At 36.0% G+C, this 22,358-nt stretch overlaps 1 protein-coding gene across 2 annotated transcripts in view; it reads left to right on the top strand.

The window, feature by feature from the left end:
• HOOK3 (hook microtubule tethering protein 3) overlaps window positions 1-22,358 on the top strand; it is an 87,301-nt gene that overhangs the window by 9,083 nt on the left and 55,860 nt on the right. For both annotated transcript variants that reach the window (XM_054565936.1, XM_054565935.1), the window contains exons 3-8: window positions 5,080-5,152; window positions 6,773-6,823; window positions 8,403-8,535; window positions 12,859-12,926; window positions 18,860-18,922; window positions 20,515-20,598. In XM_054565936.1, the coding sequence (XP_054421911.1) occupies window positions 5,080-5,152; window positions 6,773-6,823; window positions 8,403-8,535; window positions 12,859-12,926; window positions 18,860-18,922; window positions 20,515-20,598 (472 nt within the window). The remainder of the gene's footprint in view (window positions 1-5,079; window positions 5,153-6,772; window positions 6,824-8,402; window positions 8,536-12,858; window positions 12,927-18,859; window positions 18,923-20,514; window positions 20,599-22,358) is intronic.

Below are 22,358 nucleotides of genomic sequence, written 5' to 3'. Positions count from 1 at the left end.
GACGCTGAAAGGGGATCTGATAGGGACAGTGCTGCATGTATCATGAGTTTAGTTTGGGGAACATTGACAATTAGTGGTTTTGAGACGTTAAAGGAAAATGCAAAGTTAGCAGTTGACTTTACGGGCCTAGAATCCAGAAGAGCCGTCCAAAACTTGAGATAATCAATTTGCGTATTTTTTCATTGAAGCCGTGAGTGTGGATTAAGTCACTCAAGGAAGAGTATAGGGTACGAAGAAAAAATGCGTAGCCTGAGCCTTGAAGACCTTTAACATTTGATTGTTGGTTAAAACAGCATCTCGCAGAAGGACCAGGGAGGTATGAGGAAAGTCAGTCAGTAAAGTAGGGTGCCGAGAAGAGAGTTTTACTGGAAATAACAAATCTTTTCATTTTTCCAGTTGATAAGTGAAAAACTATGTATTTTTGTAATTTTAGTAGAAATTTTATCAAATATGAATGGATCTAAGTAAGGTTATTGTTAGTATAACTTATTTTTTTCTCTAGTTTTTAAAGTCATTTTCTGTTCATCTGCTTTCCAGCTTCCCAAATTCTGTTGTTGCTGTCTTGTCGCTCTGCATATATGCAGACTCTTTTTCTTTTTCATTTAATAGGCTTTGGTTTTTTTAGAGCAGTTTTAGTTTGACAGCAAAATTCAGTGGAAGAGTTTGGATGAGAAGGTTCTGGAGGTAGATGGTGGTGATGGTTGCACAGCCATGTGAATGTACTTAATGCCTCTGAACTTAAAAGTGGTTTAAATGATAAATTTTACTACAGTAAAAAAAATTTTTTAAAATTGAGCGAAAATTTTAACAAGTTTCGACATACCTCCTGCCGCACCACACACAGAGCATGTCCCACTATCAGCGCGCCCCCCTATCAGCGCGCCCCACTATGAGCATCCCCAACTGAGTGATACCTGTGTTACAACTGATGAACTCACATGACACATCATATCACAGAAGTCCCTAATTTAGAGTTCATTCTGTGTTTTACATTTTGTGGGTTTTGGCAAACATATAATGACATGCATTCATTATAGTGCATTACAGATTAGTTTACTTTGCCAAAAATCGCCTTCGTTCCATCTAGTCATCGCTCCGTCCCCAACTCCTTGCCAATCACTACATCACTGACCATTTTACTGTCTCCATGGCTTTGCCTTTTCCAGAAGGCTTTGTAGTTTGACTCATACAGTATATATAGCCTTTTTCAGGTTGGCTTGTGTTAAACATTTTAACTTCCACAGCTGAAAGTCTTTATTTTATTATTTATGTGTTTGTATTGTATTTTTTTCTTCACTATTTTTATCCCCCCTGTACCCTCTTCCGCCTCCACCACCACCCCGCCCCCACAGTTACCACATTATTGTCAGCGTCTGTGAGTTCTTTTTTCTTTTTGGCTTGATCCCTTCATCGCACTGCCTACCCCCCACCCCCGCAGGGGGGGTGCTGTCAGCCTGCTCCCTATCTGATTCTGTCTCTGTTGTGCTTATTGGTTCATTTGTTCATCCAATTCCACATGAGTGATAACATACAGTACTTGTTCTCTGCCTCGCTTATTTCACTGAGCATAATGTTCTGCAGGTCCATCCATGCTGTCACAAATGGTAAAATTTTCTTGCTTTTATGGCCAAGTAGTAGTCCATTGTGTAAATGTCCCATAGCTGTTTTATCCATTCATCTACTGATGGACACTTGGGCTGCTTCTGAATCATGGCTATTGTAAATAATGCTGCAATGAACATAGGAGTGCATATATTCTTTTCAATTACTGTTTTGGGTCTCTTTGGATAAATTCCCAGAATTGGAATCACTGGGTCATATGGCAGTTCCATTTTTAATTTTTTGAGGTAACTCCATACTACTTTCCACAGTGGCTGCACCAATCTGCATTCCCGCCAACAATGCGCAAAGGTTCCCCTTTCTCTACATCCTCGCCAGCACTTGTTTTTTGTTGATTTACTGATAATAGCCATTCTGACAGGTGTGAGATGATATCTTTTTAAAAGAAAGGGTTTATTAGGCCATTGCCAGCAAAAAGGAAGGCCAGTCTTGGGGCATGGTGTCTAAACCACCAGTGGCATGGCGAGATGGAAAAGACAGCATATCCCTCAACCCAGAGTTTTGCGAGCATTTTTATACATCTAGTGGGGGAGAAAGATGTAAGCTCTTCTGAAAGAATTTACATTAGCTGTAGACAAGGGGAATGGGAGAAGCTGAAGCAGGGCCAGTTCAGCAGAGTCCATAAAGCTCATGTGTAAAACAAGAAGTTGAGGTTCCTGGAGTTCAACAGCATTTGGCTAGTCTCCCTTTTTAGAAATAGCCACCTGGTGGTGGTTGCTGGGGAGAAGGGGATGTAAGGCGACTAAATGGTCACGGGAAAAAAGAATACAAGAAAGATTAAACTTAAAAAAAAAAAAAAAGAAATAGCCTCCTAGAAGTTAATTTAATAATTCCAACATACACTAAGTGTGAGCAGTCTTTTCTTGATTTTGCACTGCATTTGTTAACTGATGAACCGCTTTTTTCTTTCCCTTCTACCCTCTGGCCTGCTGTAATTTAATTTAGGACATTGAGAATTTTTTGTCAGCATATTTTTTACTTGGCAACATTACATTTAAGGCTCTTCCCTGTGTTTTTGTGGCTTAATAGCTCATTTCTTTAGCACTTCCCACTCTCTATTTTTTTCATGGCTTTATTGAGATGAAATTGACCTACAATAAATTGCACATTTTTAAAGTATAGGATTTGATACATTTCACCACAGTCAAGATAATGAGCATACAGGTCACTTCAAAGAGTCTTTTCACTCCCTCCTTCCTCCCGCCCCTTTCCCATCTCCAGGCAACCACTGATTTGCTTTCTGTCACTATAGATTCATTTGCATTTTCTAGAAATACATATCAATGGACAGTATATATATTATTTTAGATTTTATTTATTTATTTTTAGAGAGCGGGGAAGGGAAAGAGAAAGAGAGGGTGAGAAACATCTATGTGTGAGAGAAACATTGACTGGTTGCCTCTCCCATGCCCCCAGCTGGGGACCTAACCTTGCAACCAGGGCATGTGCCTTGATTGGGAATCAAATTCGTGACCTTTCGGTTCGCAGGCCAGCGCTCAATCCACTGAGCCACACCAGCCAGGGCGATTCTTTTTTTTTTTTTTTTGAGGGAAGGGATGTAGCTTCTTCCATGCAGCACAGTTATTTTGGGATATGTTCCTGTTTCTGCCTGTATTCACAGTTTGTGCATACTACATTGTATGCCTATTGCATAACCTACTCATGTATTCATCTGCTGATGAACATCTGGGTAATTTTCATTTTGGCCTATTACAAATAAAGCTGCTATGAACATCAGTGTATGAATCTTTGTGTAGACATATGTTTCCATTTCCCTTGGGTATAGCTAACTTTCCAGTAAATATTTAATAGCAGGAGACCAAAATATTTTTTTATGTAATTAAAAGATTATTAGAAAATAGGCCTAAGAAGCAAAATATCTATTAAAATACTAAGGTTTGCTAGTAGAAATGCCATATTAAGGAATGGAATCCAAATACAGTGTTTTGGACCCAATCTAAATTTGGGTGAGTCCAATAAGAACATTACAGAGCTTAAATAGTTTTAGCAGTAGAAATAAAATTTATCTCGTTTTTGTTTTCTTTGAAGGCAGTTGACTGTAGGCAGACATTATATTTCTGAAATTATATTAAGGATTAAAATGAATGGATTTATCCTTTAGCTTAAGGTATGACTGGTACATAAGTTACAGCCAAATATGATGTTACTGGAAAAATCTAAGGAAATGACTTTGTAACCCTCCATCCCTTCCTCCCTCCCTCCCTTCCTTCTTTCACAAGAGTTGGGACATAGTAGGCTATCTTTAGTTTCTTACTCATGAAAAACACTCCCAGTAAGATTATCAGTTGTCATTTCCATATCTGTACAGAACTACAATCTACTGAGATTTTGGAGAAAATTACTTTTATGTTTTATCCTAGCCTGAAAGCATCAATTAAGAAACTTAGAAAACATTGCTGAAATTGTAACTACTTATCCAAACAGAGTTATGGCTAGATTTCTGCTTAGTGAGTGAACGTTTATTACTAGGAAAAGTCACACCAAATATAAGAAGGTTGTACATGGCTATTCCTGCTATATTCTGCCCAAGTAGTAGATTGGAAGCTTTTTAAATAAACATGCATTTCATTTATTCCAAATGTATCTCAGTCTACAAATATTTATAGAGAACCTGCTCTGTGTCAGACATGAGTATTGGGCAACAGTGAGTGAGAACATAGACATTCTGTGGTGTTGAACAAATAATTTCTTAGAGCATTAATTTCAGAACCTTTGAAATGAGGATCATGCTGGGCTAAAAAGTTGTTGTTGTTGTTTTTCCCTTTTTTTTTCCTTTCTAGTGTTTATAGATTTTTAGGAGATTTTCCTAAGAAAAATAACCATAAGTATATTCAGGCTCTATCCTTGTTTCAGTTTGTCCGCACCAATGTTATGTTAGATTTTAAGCCTTTTGCATACAGAAACTGTGTCCAACTTTGTCTAATGTCCAGTATTATATTTGAGAAAATAGGTTCTCAGTATATATTTTTAAAAATTGACACTTAAGAAACAGTATTGGTGACATTTGAAGTATTAAATGATGGATGTCCTTGAAATATTAATTGAAAAGTTTACTTCATAATATATTTCTTTTGTCTATTTAAAATTTCCAGATATTAGTATGGTATCTATAAGTTGGTATGTTAATTCCAAGTTAGTGTGTCTCTCTGTAATTAGTTTTTAAAATATGTTATTATTTTTCATCTTTTGTTTTCTGATAAAACGTGTATGTATTTTAATGAGCTGATAACAAATTGATTTTAGAATAATCTGTAATGATATCTGGTCTCATGTACTCAGTTATTCAGTGGCTGATAATTTGGCAAATTCATTTTTATGTTTCAGTTAAGTGTTGATGTGGGATAGCTTTCAATTTTCTTGGTTTTCTTTCTTCTTCTTTTTTTTTTTTTAGCTTAATAGCTACATGATCTTAATATGCTAGCTTTTTCTTATTTGTAGAGATCCTGCATATTTTGATGAAAATTGGTTAAACAGGATCAAAACGGAAGTGGGAGATAATTGGAGGCTAAAGGTATTATCTTTTTATTTTTCTATCTGTAAATTAATCTTTTACTTGTGTGTGTGTGATATTTGTTGATTTTTCATCAGATGTGTCCAATGAGCTTTAGAAGCTTAGGCACTCCATAGCGAAGTCATCTAGAATTGAAGACTGGAGGTGATGTGTAACTGCTCACCAAGATATAGTGCACGTTGGTAAATCACAGTGACTGAGGACATGGATTCTAGAGCAAGTGCCTGTGTCCCTATCACAACTTTGCCATTTACTATATGTGGGGAAGTCTTTTTACCTTTCTGTGCCTCAGTTTCCCTGTATGTAAAACAGGAACTGTAATAGGACTCACCTCATAGAAATAAGTTAGTTAATGTATGTAAAGTACCTAAGATAGTTTATGGCATATGTCATATTAGTTGCTAGTGTTATTAATCATAAGAAAATACTGGAAAATTACCATTTTAGAAGAACACTTTGAATTTTAAGGCATTCTAATTTAAAATGTTCAAATGTGAACAAATGAACCTACTAGAATAAAGGAAATAAAGTATATTATATATTTTTTCCATATCTCCAGGTTTTTCTACAAGTGTAACATTAGTTATGACTTTTTTTAAAATCAACTTTTCAGTTTATTTTTTTTCTTAAAAATAAATATGTCTTTGATTAACCTTGGATTGCACTGCTGTGATTCAGCCTCTTTTATTTGATGGCCACAGATTCTACTGACTTCTGTCCTAGGACCTCTTCAACTACTAACTGACTAGGAACAGCTAGGTAGATAATCAACAGAATCATATTCTGTGCACATTTAACTTCACACAAATGCAACCATATGAATTGGGTCTTAAAAAAATAATAGCTTATAATAAATAGTGCCAGTGATTCTGCCTGTCATTTACATGGATACCATACTGCCAGTGAACCCATTCTCTGGGGTGAGTGAGTATTGGGAGACATCAGTATGTTGGTCCCTCCAGCTGTCTGTTTCTAGGTAGCTTCTTGGAGTACAAGTATGTTGCTATGCAGACTGTTACACTAGCATTTCATGATATGATAGTTTGGGGTTTTGTTTTTTTTTTAATATTATGGCTCTTAAATATTTACTTTGGTGCTCAGCTGAAGAAAGAGCAATCTTTTCTGACAGTGGAGGAATTTGGAGACATGTGTTGTAAGTTACTTTAAGAGACTTGCAAGGATAATTTTTACTCTAATTTTTGCTTAATGCTTTTAGCTTTAGAACTTAACCTCTCTATAAGATGCAGCTCCACTTCCTTGGGGAAAACAGCACTGAACTCAAGTCTTCATTAAGCATTTTTTTCTGTAGATGCAGAAAATCTGAATAATCTTACTGTTAAGCCTTATTTAGTTACCCTCCACATTTTGTCAGTGGTCATGACATTAAAAATTTAACATTACTGGAAGGTTAACTTGTTACATAAATATCTTAGATGAAATAAATTAGGCCATAAAGGTCCTTTTTTGATGATGATGGTAATTCAAACATCTGTTGAATTTTATTTTCTATTTTTACTTTATGATTAACTAATTTGATTCATTGATTTAGAAAGTTTTTGTTGAACTATATTTTGATCTGTATTTGCCTTTTACCCAGTTGTTTTCTCTCTCTTCAAACAGATAAGCAATCTAAAGAAAATTTTAAAAGGAATCCTGGATTATAATCATGAGGTAAAGACTTTTTTTCTCATTCTGCTTGGATATCCTATTATATCCTACTATCCTACTATAGGATAGTTTAATCTTATAATATTTTACAATAGTTTCAAGTAAGAAGATTAACCTAAAAATTAATAATCAGTTTATCTTCCATTGTATAGGTTATTGGTTTAAACAACTGTCTATTAGATGGTTACTAGATGATAATAGCTTTGACTATAATATGGATAGTTTGTAGATAAATACTAATTTATGCTAAACTTTACTTTCTGTATCTGTTAATTCTTTCCTTTCTTTCTTTACTTGTGAATATAGAGTCCATGTGTTATTATAATCAACTCCCTTACCTACTTCCATTTTATTTCTTAGCAAACCTCCATCATTTAATTAACTCAGCTTTCCTCTGAGTCTGCATCAGAACAATCAAGACATTGCTGGAGGAAAAATCAGGCTGTGGAACTAGTTTTACTTTAAATTTCTAGTGGACACAACAGAACCTAGAAATCTATGTGATTCCCTTACAGGTTTTTTTCCCAGGAGCTTAACTTGAATTTATACCTACGTCGATACTTATGTCATCGACCTTCATCATCTCAGTATGTGACCCTACCATTCACCCTACGTCTCAAGCCCCAAACCTACAAATTGCCCTGTAGTCCTTTCCTTCTTCTGCTATCATCAGCAAGACCTATTAGTTAAACCTCCAAATGATAGCTTTCTCCTTCTCTGTTGCCACTGCCCTGCACCAAGCCATCATTATTAGCACTCGCTTAGATAACTAGAGTGGTCTAACCGATGACCCTGATTTTACTCTTGCCCCTGTACAGTCTGTTCTCCACTACAAAACCAGGATGATTTTTAAAAATATAAATTTGATTATGTCAGTCTCTCCTCAAAGTCTTCCATGATTTCCAATTGCATTGAGAATCAAATCCTTACATCTTACCGTCAGCACCCAGGTACTTGCACGACCCCTCTAACTTCCTCTTACACTGCTTTCCCCTAACCCAGACACTGCAGACACCCATCCTGCTTCCGTGCTTTCAGGATCTTCATTTCCCCCTGGACGGCCATCAGTCAGAGACCCACCCGTTTGTCTGCATCCTAAGTCATTCCATTTGGGGCCACTTAATTTCCCTGTAAAGTAATCTTCCATTCTCTTTCCTGATACAGATGTTTTGCTATCAGCATTCTGGAGTCAGACAGAGGGAAGATGGCTAGGAGGAATCTTACCATTGGGGACATGAACCTGTATTTCATCTCCGCCCTTTCTGGTGCCCTCTAGTTTAGAACCTCACTGGCTCCACTCAGAGAGTACACATCCAGTTTCTCTGGGGATGGTGGAGGGGTCAGCAGTACTCAGTTTCTTGTGTGCATCCCACATACTAGATTAGGGCCGAACTTGGATCAGGATCGTTATAACTTAGGTTTATGAGGAGCAGAAATAGAAGTTGGGAGTGAGATTGGCATGACAGCTCTGTCCTTAGCAGTGAGTTTCTGTTGCTGACAATCTAGTCTCTGTCAAATACTTTATTTGTTCACATAAACAAGTGCATGTAAATGCAATTCTAATCCTTTTATCTCCATTCAGATTTTAGGACAGCAAATTAATGACTTTACCCTTCCTGATGTGAACCTTATTGGGGAGCATGCTGATGCTGCAGAGCTCGGAAGGATGCTTCAGCTCATTTTAGGCTGTGCTGTGAACTGTGAACAGAAGCAAGGTAATTTATTTGAAGTTAGTGTATGCACTTAAAATAATAAGAAGAGCTGTGGCCAGGTGGCTCAGTTGGTCAGAGCATTGTCCCAACATGCCAAGGTTGCAGGTTCAGTCCCCAGTCAGGGCACATACAAGAATCAACCAATGAATGCATAAGTGGAACAACAAATCAATGACTCTTCCTTCCTCCCTTCCTTCCTCTCTCTCTAAAAATCAATAAAAAAAGTAAAAATAATAAGAAAAGTAATATATATTGTAACACATATACAATATAAAAATATATGTAATAATATGTAATATATGTGTATTTATAAAATTATATTTAATATATTCAATAGTATATTAAAAAGTGATGTATAGTATATTTTACTTATGAATCACCAGTACAAACAGTAGCATCTTTTAAAGGCTATTCTCAAGAATGGCATTTTCTCTGATTTTGTGGATTTCAAGCTTAAAAGAGTTTTTACAAGTTAAGATAAATTTGACTTGTGATGATAGTCTTTCCATTTCTGCAAGACTACATAATTCTTTAAGTAGATTATTTTTAACTACACCAGATATAATGAAATTTATTCTTAATTGGGTAAGGTCCAGCTAAATTAATTAATTGATAATGATATACTGGATCAGCTCTTGGGACTTAAAACTAGATATTTTAGATTGCGAGCATGAAGGATTTATTTCACAAATATTTGCTGAACTCATGCATTATGCTGGGGTGAGGAACAGTGTCAGGCAAGGCAGGCATGGTACCTGCCCTCCTGGAACTTGTACTTGAGTGGAGGTGGAGGGCAATACCCAGTGCCCCGCAGAAGTAGGTACTCTGAGTCGTCGTGAGCGCTGTGAAGGTAAAGTGTAATGGGGGACAGTTTAGGCTTGGGTCAGGGAAGTTATTTAAGCAAAGATACGGAGAGTATGGGTTAAGAGTAATCTGAGTATTAGAAATTGAACATCAGAAAGACCTAGGTTACCTTTGAGGGACTGAAAAAACAACAATAATTAGGGAATAGTGAGGATAAAGGGAGATGAAGCAGGACAAAGGTAGATAGGGACTATTCTAAATGATGACAGTATTTTATTTCTATGTACATGACCTTTGAAGAAGATGGATTTTTTTTTTTAAGCCTAAAGGTGTTTTTCTTCTCTGTCATATCCCTTTGGTAATACAAAACAGATTTTTATTAACTTACTGTCTGTGGGTTTGGGGTTTTTTTTTGGTTTTTTTTTTTGGTGTTCTATTTCTAAGTTTTAATAATAGTCAACACTTTTTTTAAACCTATGACTAGTTTTAGTGGTTCTGATTCAGGAATTTTTTTCTAACTGTGTTTATTTCTCTGTAGTACCATTTCTTTTATACTTTAGCATGCTCTGCTCTTACAGGAAATTTTACCTTGTTTATTTAGTTTAACTTAAGAATTAAAATAGAGAATTTTCTACATTTTGATTTTTGTATATTACTGAAATGTCTAACAAGTTTTGCCAAAGATTAGAAGATTGCTATAAATAAGAAAATTCAAAACATTAAATATCTAAATAGATGCTTTGATTTTAAAAGGTGGATGAGATGTTATTTAATCTAGTTCATTGAATTCAGATAATAGCTTTTTTTCTTAAGATTTTATTTATTTATTTTTAGAGAGAGGGGAAGGGAGGGAGAAAGAGAGGGAGAGAAACATTGATGTGCGAGAGAGACCTCGGTTGCCTCTCTCACACCCCCAGCTGGGAACACGGCCCACAACCCAGGCATGTGTCTTCACTGGGAATCAAACCAGTGACCCTTTGGTTTACAGGCCACCTCTCAATCCACTGCGCTACACCAGTCAGGGCAGATAATAGCTACTTATGTATTTATTTTGTAAGAATGGTCATCAACTCTTGGGATTATCCTTAGTGCATAAGAGTCCTTGAAAGTGTGTAAGCTGTTATGAGTTAGCTAATCAGTCACATTTATAAGAGGGTGAGAGTAGGAAAAGACGAGGATGTTACCTGTATCCATAGTTCTATGGAAAGGAAGACAATTGCAATATTTATTGAGCTTCTTAAACAGATCAAATGTTCTGTTTAAAACCTACTTTCAGTTTTTTTCCCTGAAATTATATATAAATGATGAAAACTTTGGATAGGATCTTAACATCTCACTTATCCACAGGCCATTCTCTGCTCTCTGCAACACAGTTGAGAGCTAAGAATTAAATTAAATACATTTCTGAATTATTTGTGAACTTCCCAAACTGGAGCAAACAAATGGTGGAAATTGGGAGAAGCAAAGATCCATAGTAGAAAACACACTAATAAAAGTATTTACTGAGTGCCTCCTTTTTGCTTGGTACTTTAGTAAATGCTAACAGAACAAAAAGCACTTTTTACAGATTGGAAACTAAGACTTACCCAAGATTTTTGACTTGTGAGAGGCTAGGCAAGGACGAAAACCTACAACTCTTCCCCATTCAATCTTAATACTCTTTATACTGAACTGTGCTGTAAGTTTTGGACCTAAGTTTTCAGGCTGAACTCCCTGACACAACATACCTCATTCTTCAGCATTGTCGCATAGATCTACACCCAGTAATCATACATACTTGTATTTGGACTTCTAAGATTTGTAAATTTTTTTTTATTTCTTAAAAATTGTACATTAATGTAGTTATCATCATCATTTATCATCTAGCATTTTACGGTGTTCGCGGGGAAGGGCCTTGACGTGGCAACACCGCTTCTTAACTAACGCTTCCCCTCTCACACCTTACTAATAACTTCCTAACCTCCCTGTTCTCACAGTTATTTTCTTCACTTCCAGTAGGCTGTCATTAAGTTTTCCTTCCTCATTACAAATGCCACTGCTGCTTCTCTTCCATGTTCACAGCCTTTTATTTTGAGGGTGGTTTAGTGATTCTAGCTGTACCGTTTTCTCCAGTAGCCTTGGGATTCTGTGTTTTGTAGCTTTGAACAGAATATCTGAAAGCACTCCCTCGCATTTCAGCGTTCATAGGGTGCTCCTCATTAACAACACAAAAAGATTGAACTTAGACAAAAGGACTGTTTTGGGGGGTTTCCGCCCCCTAAATAGTGGTTACAATACTATTTCTACTTTTGGCCTAAGAACAATAATGTCAGTGATTTAAGTGCATTGTGTATACTTGTTTAACCACATATTGGATTGGGTATTAAGTGTCCTTAGGACAATACTTCTTTAAAAACATGTTTTGATTAACTAATAGCTTTGGCATTCAGAAACAGAATGTCAGAATGTCATAATTTAATAGTACTGTCAAAATACTTTTTTTAAACAAGTTACCTGTCAAGCAAAGGATTACAGTTTGACATTCCAAAGATGTGAATCTCTTGCCAAAAGGTCACTTAAACAATTTCACAGTAAGAACCCTTCATATAATATTACTTGGAGTGCTGAGACAAGTTTTTGGTGTTTGTTTTTGGATGTATGGCAGGTTGAGGCTAAAAGTTCCTAATTATTTTACCTTTTTAACGGTTTCTCATTAAAACATATTTACCATATTTGTTGGAATCCACCTGACCTGTTGATTTTTTTATGTTTAATGTCACCTTTGTCATCCATTGTTGGATTTGAAAATAATATAAACTACTTCCAGAGCTTTCTTAGAGGGCAAGAAATTCTTTTTCAACTTTATCACTGCAGACAACTAGGAGAGCCTTCTCCTTTTTAGCAGTCATGAGGGTAAGGCTGATAAATTAGGTGCATGAACTTATTAGAGGTGTGAATCATTATTTTAAAGCCCAGGGTCATCCAATGTTTGTTTAACTATGGTATCAGTTTCTATCGTAAACTCATCCTAATTCTTTCTCATAAGCAGCTCTCAGGTCCATTAAGATTTTTCTTCTCCTATAGAAGAAAATATTAATGTTGAAATTATCAGAATTCGATGCTTTTATGTCACATAAGAATAAAGCACAGACTTCAAAGCTTATTTAATGTGTAGCAAAGAATAATGTGAAAGTAAGATAATTTTTATATTTTAAGAATAATGATATATAGTTTTATCCACCCTGGCTTTAGGCTTTACCATTTCATTGTTTTACATTCCTAAGCTCCTGCGTTCCTGTGACCATTAGCTGTAGCCACTTTATAAGGAACGGTTGGGGATGGGTTTGGGTGAAATACTGAGGAAAGATAAATACTGTGATTTGCAGCCTTTACCTATGGCACATGTGTTCAGTCATATATGAGCAATGCCTAGGAAGAATCAAAACACTGGAAACCACTTACAAGAATTCATGAAGTGTAAACCTTTACTCCTTTGACTATCTTTAACTTGAACAGTGACATTCCAGATTGTTCTTGTTTCAGAGTACATCCAAGCCATTATGATGATGGAAGAATCTGTTCAACATGTTGTCATGACAGCTATTCAAGAGGTACGTTGGAGCTTTGTGCTTACAGTTTGTGAGAAATTAAAGGAGCAAACGTGATTTTAAGTAGTAGATCTGTGGCTGGTGTGGCTCAGTGGATTGAGTACCAACCTACGAACTGAAGTGTCGTCAGTTTGATCCTGTCAGGGCACAGGCCTGGGGGTCAGGCCAGATCCCCAGTTGGGGGCGTGCAAGAGGCAGCCACACATTGATGTTTCTCTCCCTTTCTCCCTCCCTTCCCCTTTCTCTTAAAATAAATGAATAAAATCTTTAAAAAAAAATAAAGAAACAGACTACCCTATAAGTCCTTTATAAAAAATTAAATAAATAAATAGAAGGGGAAATTTTTAAAAAGAGATTCTTCTAATTTAGGAGAAAATTTTCTTCAAACTGATGATACAGCTTGTCTTGGTAGAAAATGGGTCTTCAACTCCAGCTGGACCCAAAGCAATTTATTTATTTATTTTTTAATTCTCACTCCAGGATATTCTTACTGATTTTTTAGAGCAAGGGGAAGAAAAGGAGAGAGAGAAGGGGAGAGAAACATCAATATGTTACCTCTTGGACATGCCCTAACCAGGGCCTGAACCCAAAACCTAGGTATGTGCCCTGACTGGGAATCAAACCTGTGACCTTTCGGTTTACAGGATGATGCTCCAACCAACTGAGCCACAACAGCCAGGGCAAAGAAATTTCTAAATGAATATTTATATTGAAACTATAGAGGAGGAAAAATATCTTTTTCTTTTACTCTTCCAAGTTCTTTGCTGGGGCCTCTATAACAAAAGATTTGTTAACCAGAGAAAAACATTACAAATCTATTTAATACAAATTTTAAATGACACAGAAGTGTTTATAAGGAAATTAAGACTAAGGAAGTATTTAAACCTGAATGTTTTGATGCTAGGTTTGATAAAGAGTGGAGATCATGGAAAATGTAATACTGAAGAAGGGCTTGAGCTAAGTATAGTCAACTAGAGGAAAGAGCAAGTCCTATTTCACTCAGATTCCTTTTGGCATCTCTTGTTTTTGGAGATAAGGGTGCTGCTTTTCTCTGAGTACAGAAAGGGCACCTCTCTCATGAGGGTCTCGTGACCTGCTTCCGGGACGGTCAGAAAAATCCTTCCTGCACCTGCTGTTTGTCACATTTCTTCTGCTTGAAATAATTCATATTCCAAGGTGCAGTATTTTGGGATAGCGTGTCCTGAACTTCAGCAAATGTAAAACAAAACTATAAAAGTAAAAATAAAATGTAGATGAATAACTGGTTGATCTCAGGATTTGAGAATGTTTTTAATCATAAAAGCAATGGAAGAAATTCTTACAGAAACTAGGAAACAGTAGAGGACATGCAATTAACATAAAAAACATAACAGACAAATGAAAACTGGTAAGTGCAAGTTAAATGTTTTTTAAAATACTGACCAACTGACAATAAATTGGGAAAGTCCCACTACCCCTCAGGTTTGAGAACTCATTACAATGATTAAGAACTCAGGTGTGATGATAGTTTCATTATAGCAAAAAGATAGAAGTCGGAACTAGCCCCACCCACCCCCAGTGCATAGAGTGAGGGTCCCAAATGCGAACTTTCTGCTGTCCCTTGCGCACAGAATCAAGACATGTCACCATTCCTGCACAGTCGCATTAATGTGTGACCATATGCAGAGTACCATCAACAAGGAAAGATCTCCTGAGTTTTAACGCCCAGATCTTTTATTGGGGTATCAGTGTAGGCATGATTGATTGGTCATGAAGTTAAACTCAGCTTCCAGCTCCCCTTCCTCCCCAGATGTCAGGCTGTTATCAAATGGATCAAAGCCCTAGTCCTTTAATACACAGTTGGTTTTTCTGAAGTCCTCTCCTTAGCTCTATACTACCTAGGGCCCCTTTATAAATAACAAAGAGACTCTTTATCAGTGAGAGAATTATAGAGATTTAGAGGCTATCTACTTATAACTGTGGACTAAGGCCAACCAAGTTTTTATTACCCAGGACCTTTTAAAAAAAAGAGCTTTTAAAAAATCATTTTGATGTTTAGCACCAGTGCATCTTTTTAAAAATGTTATACTCTTATAGAAGATACAGGTCATGAGTGTTAACATACTAAAATGGTGATCAACCAAGCAAGGTATAAGTGCAATTTACTCTTAAGAGGTCCTGGGTTGGCTCTCTAGTCACCAGAAATCCAGCTTTCTGGTAGTTAATTGTTGCTCTCTTTTTTTTTTTTTTGAAAGATTTTTTTTCTTTTTTATTGATTTTTATTGGGGGTGACACTGGTTCACAAAATTACCTGGGTTTCAGGTGCACAATTCTCCAACGCATCATCTGTACACGGTATTGTGTGTTCACCACCCCAAGTCAAGGCTCCGTTTATCCCCAACACCCTCCCCCACCTCCTGTCTCCTTCCTCCCCCCGGCAATCAGCACACTTGTCCATGGAACTTTTGCCATCCTTAATATGTGAGTCCCACGTAGTAGTGGAACTGTGGTTTCTCAACTTGGAGCTACCATTAACATTTCCAGCCTGCAGGAAGGATGAAGGAAGGAAGGATTATCCTCTTCTTCTAAGTAAATTTCAGTAAATCTCATTCCTATTAGACAGATACAACTCACATAGCCACACAGGGTAACTGGGAAATGTAGCCTATTCAGGTGGTCATAGGCCCAGCCTAAATGTGCGGTTTCTGTTAGTAAGCCAAAACTGGAAAACGAATAAGGGGCCACTGACAGTTCTGCCTTACTGTAATGGGTCCTGTAATTTCACTTTTAGGAATTTATCCTAAGGAAATCTGAAATACAAAGATTCATAATAATAATGCAATACTAATAGCAAATATTTATCTAGCACTCACAATGTGCTAGAGAGTGCTGGTACTTAACTAAGCACATAACATTTATTAACTCATTTAAAATGTATTATTTTAATGTAACTGAAATGTACACTTGAAATTATTAAAATTGCAAATTTTATATTGTATATATTTTACCACAGTAAAAAAAGAAAAAAATTAACTGCAGTTCTTTGAGGTATGTACTATTAATGTCCTCATTTTATAAAAGAGGAAACTGAGGTATAGACAATGTGTGTAACTTGCTCAAGTTCACACAAGTAGTAGCAGAGTTAGAACTCAGATCTAAGCAGTCTGAGTCCAGAGCTCATACCCATAAACACTTTATTGTATTGCCTCAAGATTTTTTAGCCTTATTTTCTAGTTCTGAAAAATTAGAATAAACCTAACTGCCCAGCAATAGGGGAATGGATAGATTATGGTACAATAATGTATTAACATATTATGTAGACATCAATTTTTTTTGTTTCACTTATTTATGCATTCATAGCTTGCTTTTGAATGTGCCCCGACTGAGAATTGAGCCTACAATCTTGGCATATCGGGTCGATGCTCTAACCAACTGAGCTACCTGGCCAGGGCTACAACATATTTTTGAAAAATATATAATGACATAGAGGAAGGCCTATAATATTTAGGGAAACAGAGCACGTGAGCAACATAATGCCATGTCTGTTAAAAATTAAAATTAAGATGCACAGTGAAAACAAATTTGCCAAAGTGTTAACCATCACCAAATGGTAATGTTCTGTACTCTTTCCTGTATTTTCCAATTTTTCAGTAACATATTATATCTATAATCAGTAATATTTTTAAAATCTGTGACCAAGTTTTAACTTTTTTCAATTTTGTAACTCTATCCCAAGGAATTACTTAGAGACAAAAGACTAAGATTGGGCACAACAGTGTTTATCAAACTATTCTATATTAATGGAAATGTAAAAAAAAAAATCTATCCTTTGGTAAGCAGATATTTAAAATATGGTACTTCCACTCCATGGAATATTATGTAGCTGATAAAAATTTGTAAAAAAAAAAAAAAAAAAGGAGGGTGGGTTTATGACAAAGGGAAAACATTTAAAATGTCAAATTAACAAAACAACATATAAAATTTGTATGTACAATTAGATTTTATGACTAGATTATGTGTTTACTATGTGCATAGTCCTTTTGTTTATTTAGCAAATACTCATTGAGCACCTAATGTATACCAGGAGCTCTGATAGGTAGTACACGTACAACTATGAAAAAGATAGACATGGTGTTTTGACTCATGGAGTGTGAGTCTCATGGGCGAAATGGCTAAACAAGTAATTCAGATGCAATCAGAGCATTCACAGAGAAAGTGCCATGATGGGAAAAAATATAGCAGTACCTCAGGGGAGTGTCTAACTCAGGCTTGGGATATTAGGGAAGGCTTTTCAGAGAAAGTGGCATCTAGACTAAGCATAGAGGATGAAATAAGGAAGGAGCAAAAATTGTTCCAAAGTCCAGGAGATGAGAGAAAGCAAGACCTATGTGGCATGTTGGAGGTATTAAAGAAGAGTGCCTTTATCAAACGTTGTAAGGTACAAATAAGAGATGAAACAAGAGACATGAGGTCATATTGAGCAGTTTTGTTAGAGGAGTTGGAATTTTGGGAAACAATGACTGTATTTTAAGGAGAAAAAGACTGAAGTCTGTGTCTGAGAAAATTCATGCAATGAGAATGGATTAGAGAAAAGGCTATAAAAAGGAAGAGCAGTTAAGAAACCTTAGTAATTATCCAGTGAAAAGTGATAGGACCCCACCCTGACTGTGTGGCTCAGTGGGATTGAGTGCCAGCCTGTGAACTCAAAAGTCACTGCTTCAGTTCAGTTCCCAGTCAGGGCACATGCCTGAGTTTCGGGCCAGGTCTCCAGTGGGGGGGAGGGGGAGGTGTGCAATAGGCAACTGATTGATGTATGTCTCACACATTGATGTTTCTCTACCTCTCTTCCTCTGTCCCTCCCCCTCTCTAAAAAGTAACTAAATAAAATCTTAAAAAATAAAAATAAAAAAAGGATGGGTTCCAAACTAGGTTATAGCAGTTAGGGTGGAGTTAGGGTAGAGAGAAGTGGACAGATCTGAAAATTAGCAGAGCTTCGATCAATTGGCAGGGTGACTGATTTGACTTAGGAGGTGGACAGTGGGTAGCTGGATAAAATTATGGGATTGAAGAGGAGCTTTTTTAAGATGGTAGACTTTTTATTTAAGGCACATTCTATTTATGTGTTTATTTTTTATTGTAATAAAATACATATAACATGAAATTTGCCATTAGTGACATATAGTTCATTTCATAATATTATGCAGACATTAACTATTACTTAGTTTCAGAACCTTTTCATCACTGCAGAAGGAAGCCCTGTGACCATTAACAGGCCATCTTCATTTCCTCTTCCCTCCAGCCCCTGGCCACCAGTAATCTGCTTTCTGTCTGTGGATTTCCCCGTTCTGGATATTTCATTTAAATGGAGTCATTGGATATGTGCTCCTTTGTGCCTGGCTTTTTTATTTAGCATAATGTTTTCCAGGTTGTGTTGTAGCATGTATCAATACTTTCTTCTTTTTTATGGCCGAATAATATTCCATGGTATGAATACGAGTATATGTATCACATTTTGTTTATCCATTCATTCAGTTGATAGATATTTGGGTTTTCCCCACTGTTTGGATATTGTGATGTTGCCCACATTTATTCTTTAATGCCATCATTTTTTTACTGAAAAGTCCATGCTTTCAATATTAGCCGCATTTTTAACTTAAAGCCTTACCTTTCTTAGTGGTAAGAGTAAACAGTACTTTACTGTTGTGACTGGACCTGCAGAAAAATGAGCATCAGAATTTAGACCTGTAATTTTAAATGAAGGGATCATCTTGGAGTGAAAAAACAAAGTTCCTGACTGAAAAGCTTTAGTGTATAAGAAAGTATTTCTTCTACCTTTCTGTTTTCATTTTAATTTTTATAATTTTGTAGTGGCTGGGTGTTCATGTTTGTTGTGTAAGTATATTACATAGAATGCCTTTTTTGCCTCATAGTTATAATCTTGTAAATCTCAATTTCAGCTGATGAGTAAAGAATCTCCTGTCTCTGCTGGAAATGATGCCTATGCTGACCTTGATCGCCAGGTACCTAATTTTGCATTGTTTTTATCCATGCAAGGATTGAAAAGGACAAAGTTTAATATAATGAAAAATATGTTTCATTGGAAATTGCTTGTGGACTATATTGGTATAATTCTTTATTTTTTTACCATAAAGGCTAAGAACTTAAGCCACTTTACTTATGGATATTACACACTTGTAAATAAATTTGTAATTTGTAAATAAAGTATTGCTCCATAACGTACTTTAAAATAAATTAACTCATTTAATTTTTTGTAATTTGTGTTTCTTTCTGTATGCCACATTTAACGCAATAGATGCTTTTGTGGAAAATCGCATGCATTTTTCATTAGCATAAATAATCTTATGCTTTATTGATGATAAAAATATAGTTTACCTTGCCCTGGCCAGGTGACTCAGTGGGTTGGAGCATTGTCCAACAGACCAAAGGGTCATGGGTTTGATTCCCTGTCAAGACACATACCCAGGTTGCAGGTTCGATCCCAGTTGGGGTACGTGTGGGAGACAACTGACTGATGTTTCTTTCTCTCCTCCCCGCTTCGTCTTTCTTTAAAAGCAATGAAAAAAAAATGTACTCAGGTGAGGATTTAAAAAAAAAGATAATTTACCTTTTATTTCATATTATTCTTCAGTTGAAGATGTATCCTCTGCCCTTCATACTTAAAGGCACTAAGAGACTTAGTTCTACATTTTTAAAGAAACTCTGCAATGTGTTTTCATGGTTATAATGGAAAGGTACATTGTTAATTTCTATGTTCCAGCTATTCTGGGACATCTGTTACAAAGCATGAACAGAAATCTTTGTGATCTTTGTCTCCTTTCATTGCTTCACCGTGATTTATAAATATGCAGGGAAATCCTTGGACATGCTAAAATTTCAACCCAAGTTGTAATATGTCTCTCCCTTGCTTTGTGGTGTGTTGGGTTTTAAAGTTAGTTACTCTGAATGAAATTTTTTTGTATCTATGTTACACAGAGGTTTGGCCACATGAAATGAAAAGCCAGTATCATTTTACTTTAATCCATTTTTGTCTTTTTAAAATTAAGTGATTGATTAGTTCATTGTAATTAATTAATTTGTTTATACTTTGCTGACTTAGACTTTATATAATAATGCGACACAACTTGGGAATGTTTGGTTTGTATTGAGTATAATAATCAAAGTAGTTTATTTTAAAACTGATATAGAAATTAACATAGAGGTCTAATGTGACTAAAAAATTTGTATTGAAATACACTAGCCATATATTTTAGCAATTGAAACCCTTGTCCTCTAGCATACATATATTTTACTGAGGTAAAATTTCTTAGTTACTACAATCAACATTACCAAGAACCAAGTAGCCCAGATAGAAGATGTGTAAGAAAATTTGATATGAGGAAAGAACCAAATTCAAGGTACAGAAAAGACAAGATTTAGAACTCAAAGATATTCAAAGTAAGAAGTGCCTTCTTTTGACTCTTGCACAGAAGCATTCTTGATTTCTCCCTGTCCCTCATGGAGAGAAGGGGGATAATGTTTAATTCCATATATAATTATTAATTGTTGCCACTTCATATTGAAATAGTTATTTTATCTCTTGGTCTCTGACTAGTTGAAGAAAACTACAGAGGAACTAAATGAAGCTTTGTCAGCCAAGGAAGAAATTGCTCAAAGATGCCACGAATTGGATATGCAGGTAAGAAGTCTGTTCTACGTCCCATCTGTTTGAAGTGGACTGCTGTAAATACCACAAAACAGTCTGTGTACTGCCACATAATACAGTTTGTCTACAGTGCAACCCCAATTAAAGAAAATAAAAAAAGGAAAACAGGTTTCTGGTTAAAGATAATAGACTGAGCAAATAAATAATTTCCTTGCCTGAATGTTTAACAATCAGCTTGGTTATAGCTAGCAACAGCACACCACCAGTCTTCATCAATCTCTGAAAGCCAGAAGACAGTTGGGAAAGTCCCAAATGGCTAGAAGGAATAAAGTATGTAGTGGCCAAGAACACCCCTGGGGTAGAAAGGCAGGGAGCTGCTGTCACAGAACCCAGGGCTGAGTAAGGATACAGCTACAGGTTTTCTAAAGAATAGCTGCACCCCATCAACCCTGTCATCCGCTGCCTAGAATGACCTAGAGCCAGCTTCCCAGTCAGAGGAGTCCTTTCTAAAGACATTAACTGTAGGGAGTTTAGACTGAGTATTAATATTGCCGTGCAAGTTCCTTTTCATTTTGTTTTTTTCTGGGTTCTCTCATTTACATAAAGGCCAGGTTATTGTAGATAAAGCCCTAAGCTGAAGCCTGTGATTGCATATAGCTTCCAGTTACCCTTGCTTTGACCAGCTCTTAAATGTGAGGGAAATCTGCATAACAAAAGATAAAAGGATCAAGATAGACAGGAAACTGTCCTTAGAGGAAGTGGAGAAATTTGAAGTGGCTTTTCCCTTTTAATCTATTTAATACTGTCAGTAAAATTAATGATACTTCATCTGTAAAATAAATACAATTTTAGAAAAGAAAAATTAGAGATCAAGAAACACTTAAATAAGTTTAAAATAGAATTGTCAAAATAAAAATTCAATAGAGTAGTTAAAGTTGAAGGAATCCCTCACAAATAAAGAAAATAAGAAATAAAATTATTTGCTTGGGATTACCCCAAAATCAGGGAGGTGGGAAGAGTGTGTCCAAGTCTAGATTAGACATAAGTGACCATGTTTTGATACTTGTTAAAGCTGGGTTGTGGGTACACAGAGTTCATAATATTTTATACTAGAAGTATTTTACTTTGAAAGGCATAGGAGTTGGTCCTTGCTTTGGATGTATATAGGAAGTAGTATAATCCATGTACACTTGGGTTCTGTAGTAAAGATTAATGATGTAAGCCATGATGTAAATGCTTTTCAGATTTTAGAGTTTAACTATACTAAATGCTAAGAGTTATAATAAAAATTGAGCTAATTAATTTTATAAGCAGAATATAAATACTGTCAGTGATAGTATAAAATTAAAGTTGCACAGCAGGACCGGCACACTGCAGCAGGCCATCTGTTTTTATAAGCCAGGTTCTGTGGTAGAACAGCCACCCTCCTTCACGGATACGTTGTCTGTGGTCGCTTTCATGCTACAATGACAGAGTTGAATACTTGCCACACTCACTACATGGCTGCCTCCTTCTTGTCATCCAGCCTCACTCAAAACCACCTGATTTATTTGTCATAAATCATTCATTGGGCTGTCGGATTTGCCAAGAACTAAATTAGGCCTCCTTGAAAAGTCCTTCCATGGTCAGCCAATCTGAAGTAATCATCCAGACTCTCTCATGTTACTCGTATTTTAACTCTCTGCATATACTTTTCACTGTAGTTTTAGCATGTATTTATTAGCTTACTTAATGTGTTTTTGTTTATATATTTACTCTGATTTGTCTTGAATATATAACTATTCTGTGGAATA

This window comes from Pteronotus mesoamericanus, unplaced genomic scaffold, assembly GCF_021234165.1.
Source record: "Pteronotus mesoamericanus isolate MK-2021 breed Mesoamerican mustached bat unplaced genomic scaffold, CSHL_Meso_final contig_169, whole genome shotgun sequence".
In the NCBI taxonomy this organism is placed as follows: Eukaryota; Metazoa; Chordata; class Mammalia; order Chiroptera; family Mormoopidae; genus Pteronotus; species Pteronotus mesoamericanus.
Note: the sequence above shows the minus strand (reverse complement) of the source record. Positions and strands in the feature narration are given on the sequence as shown.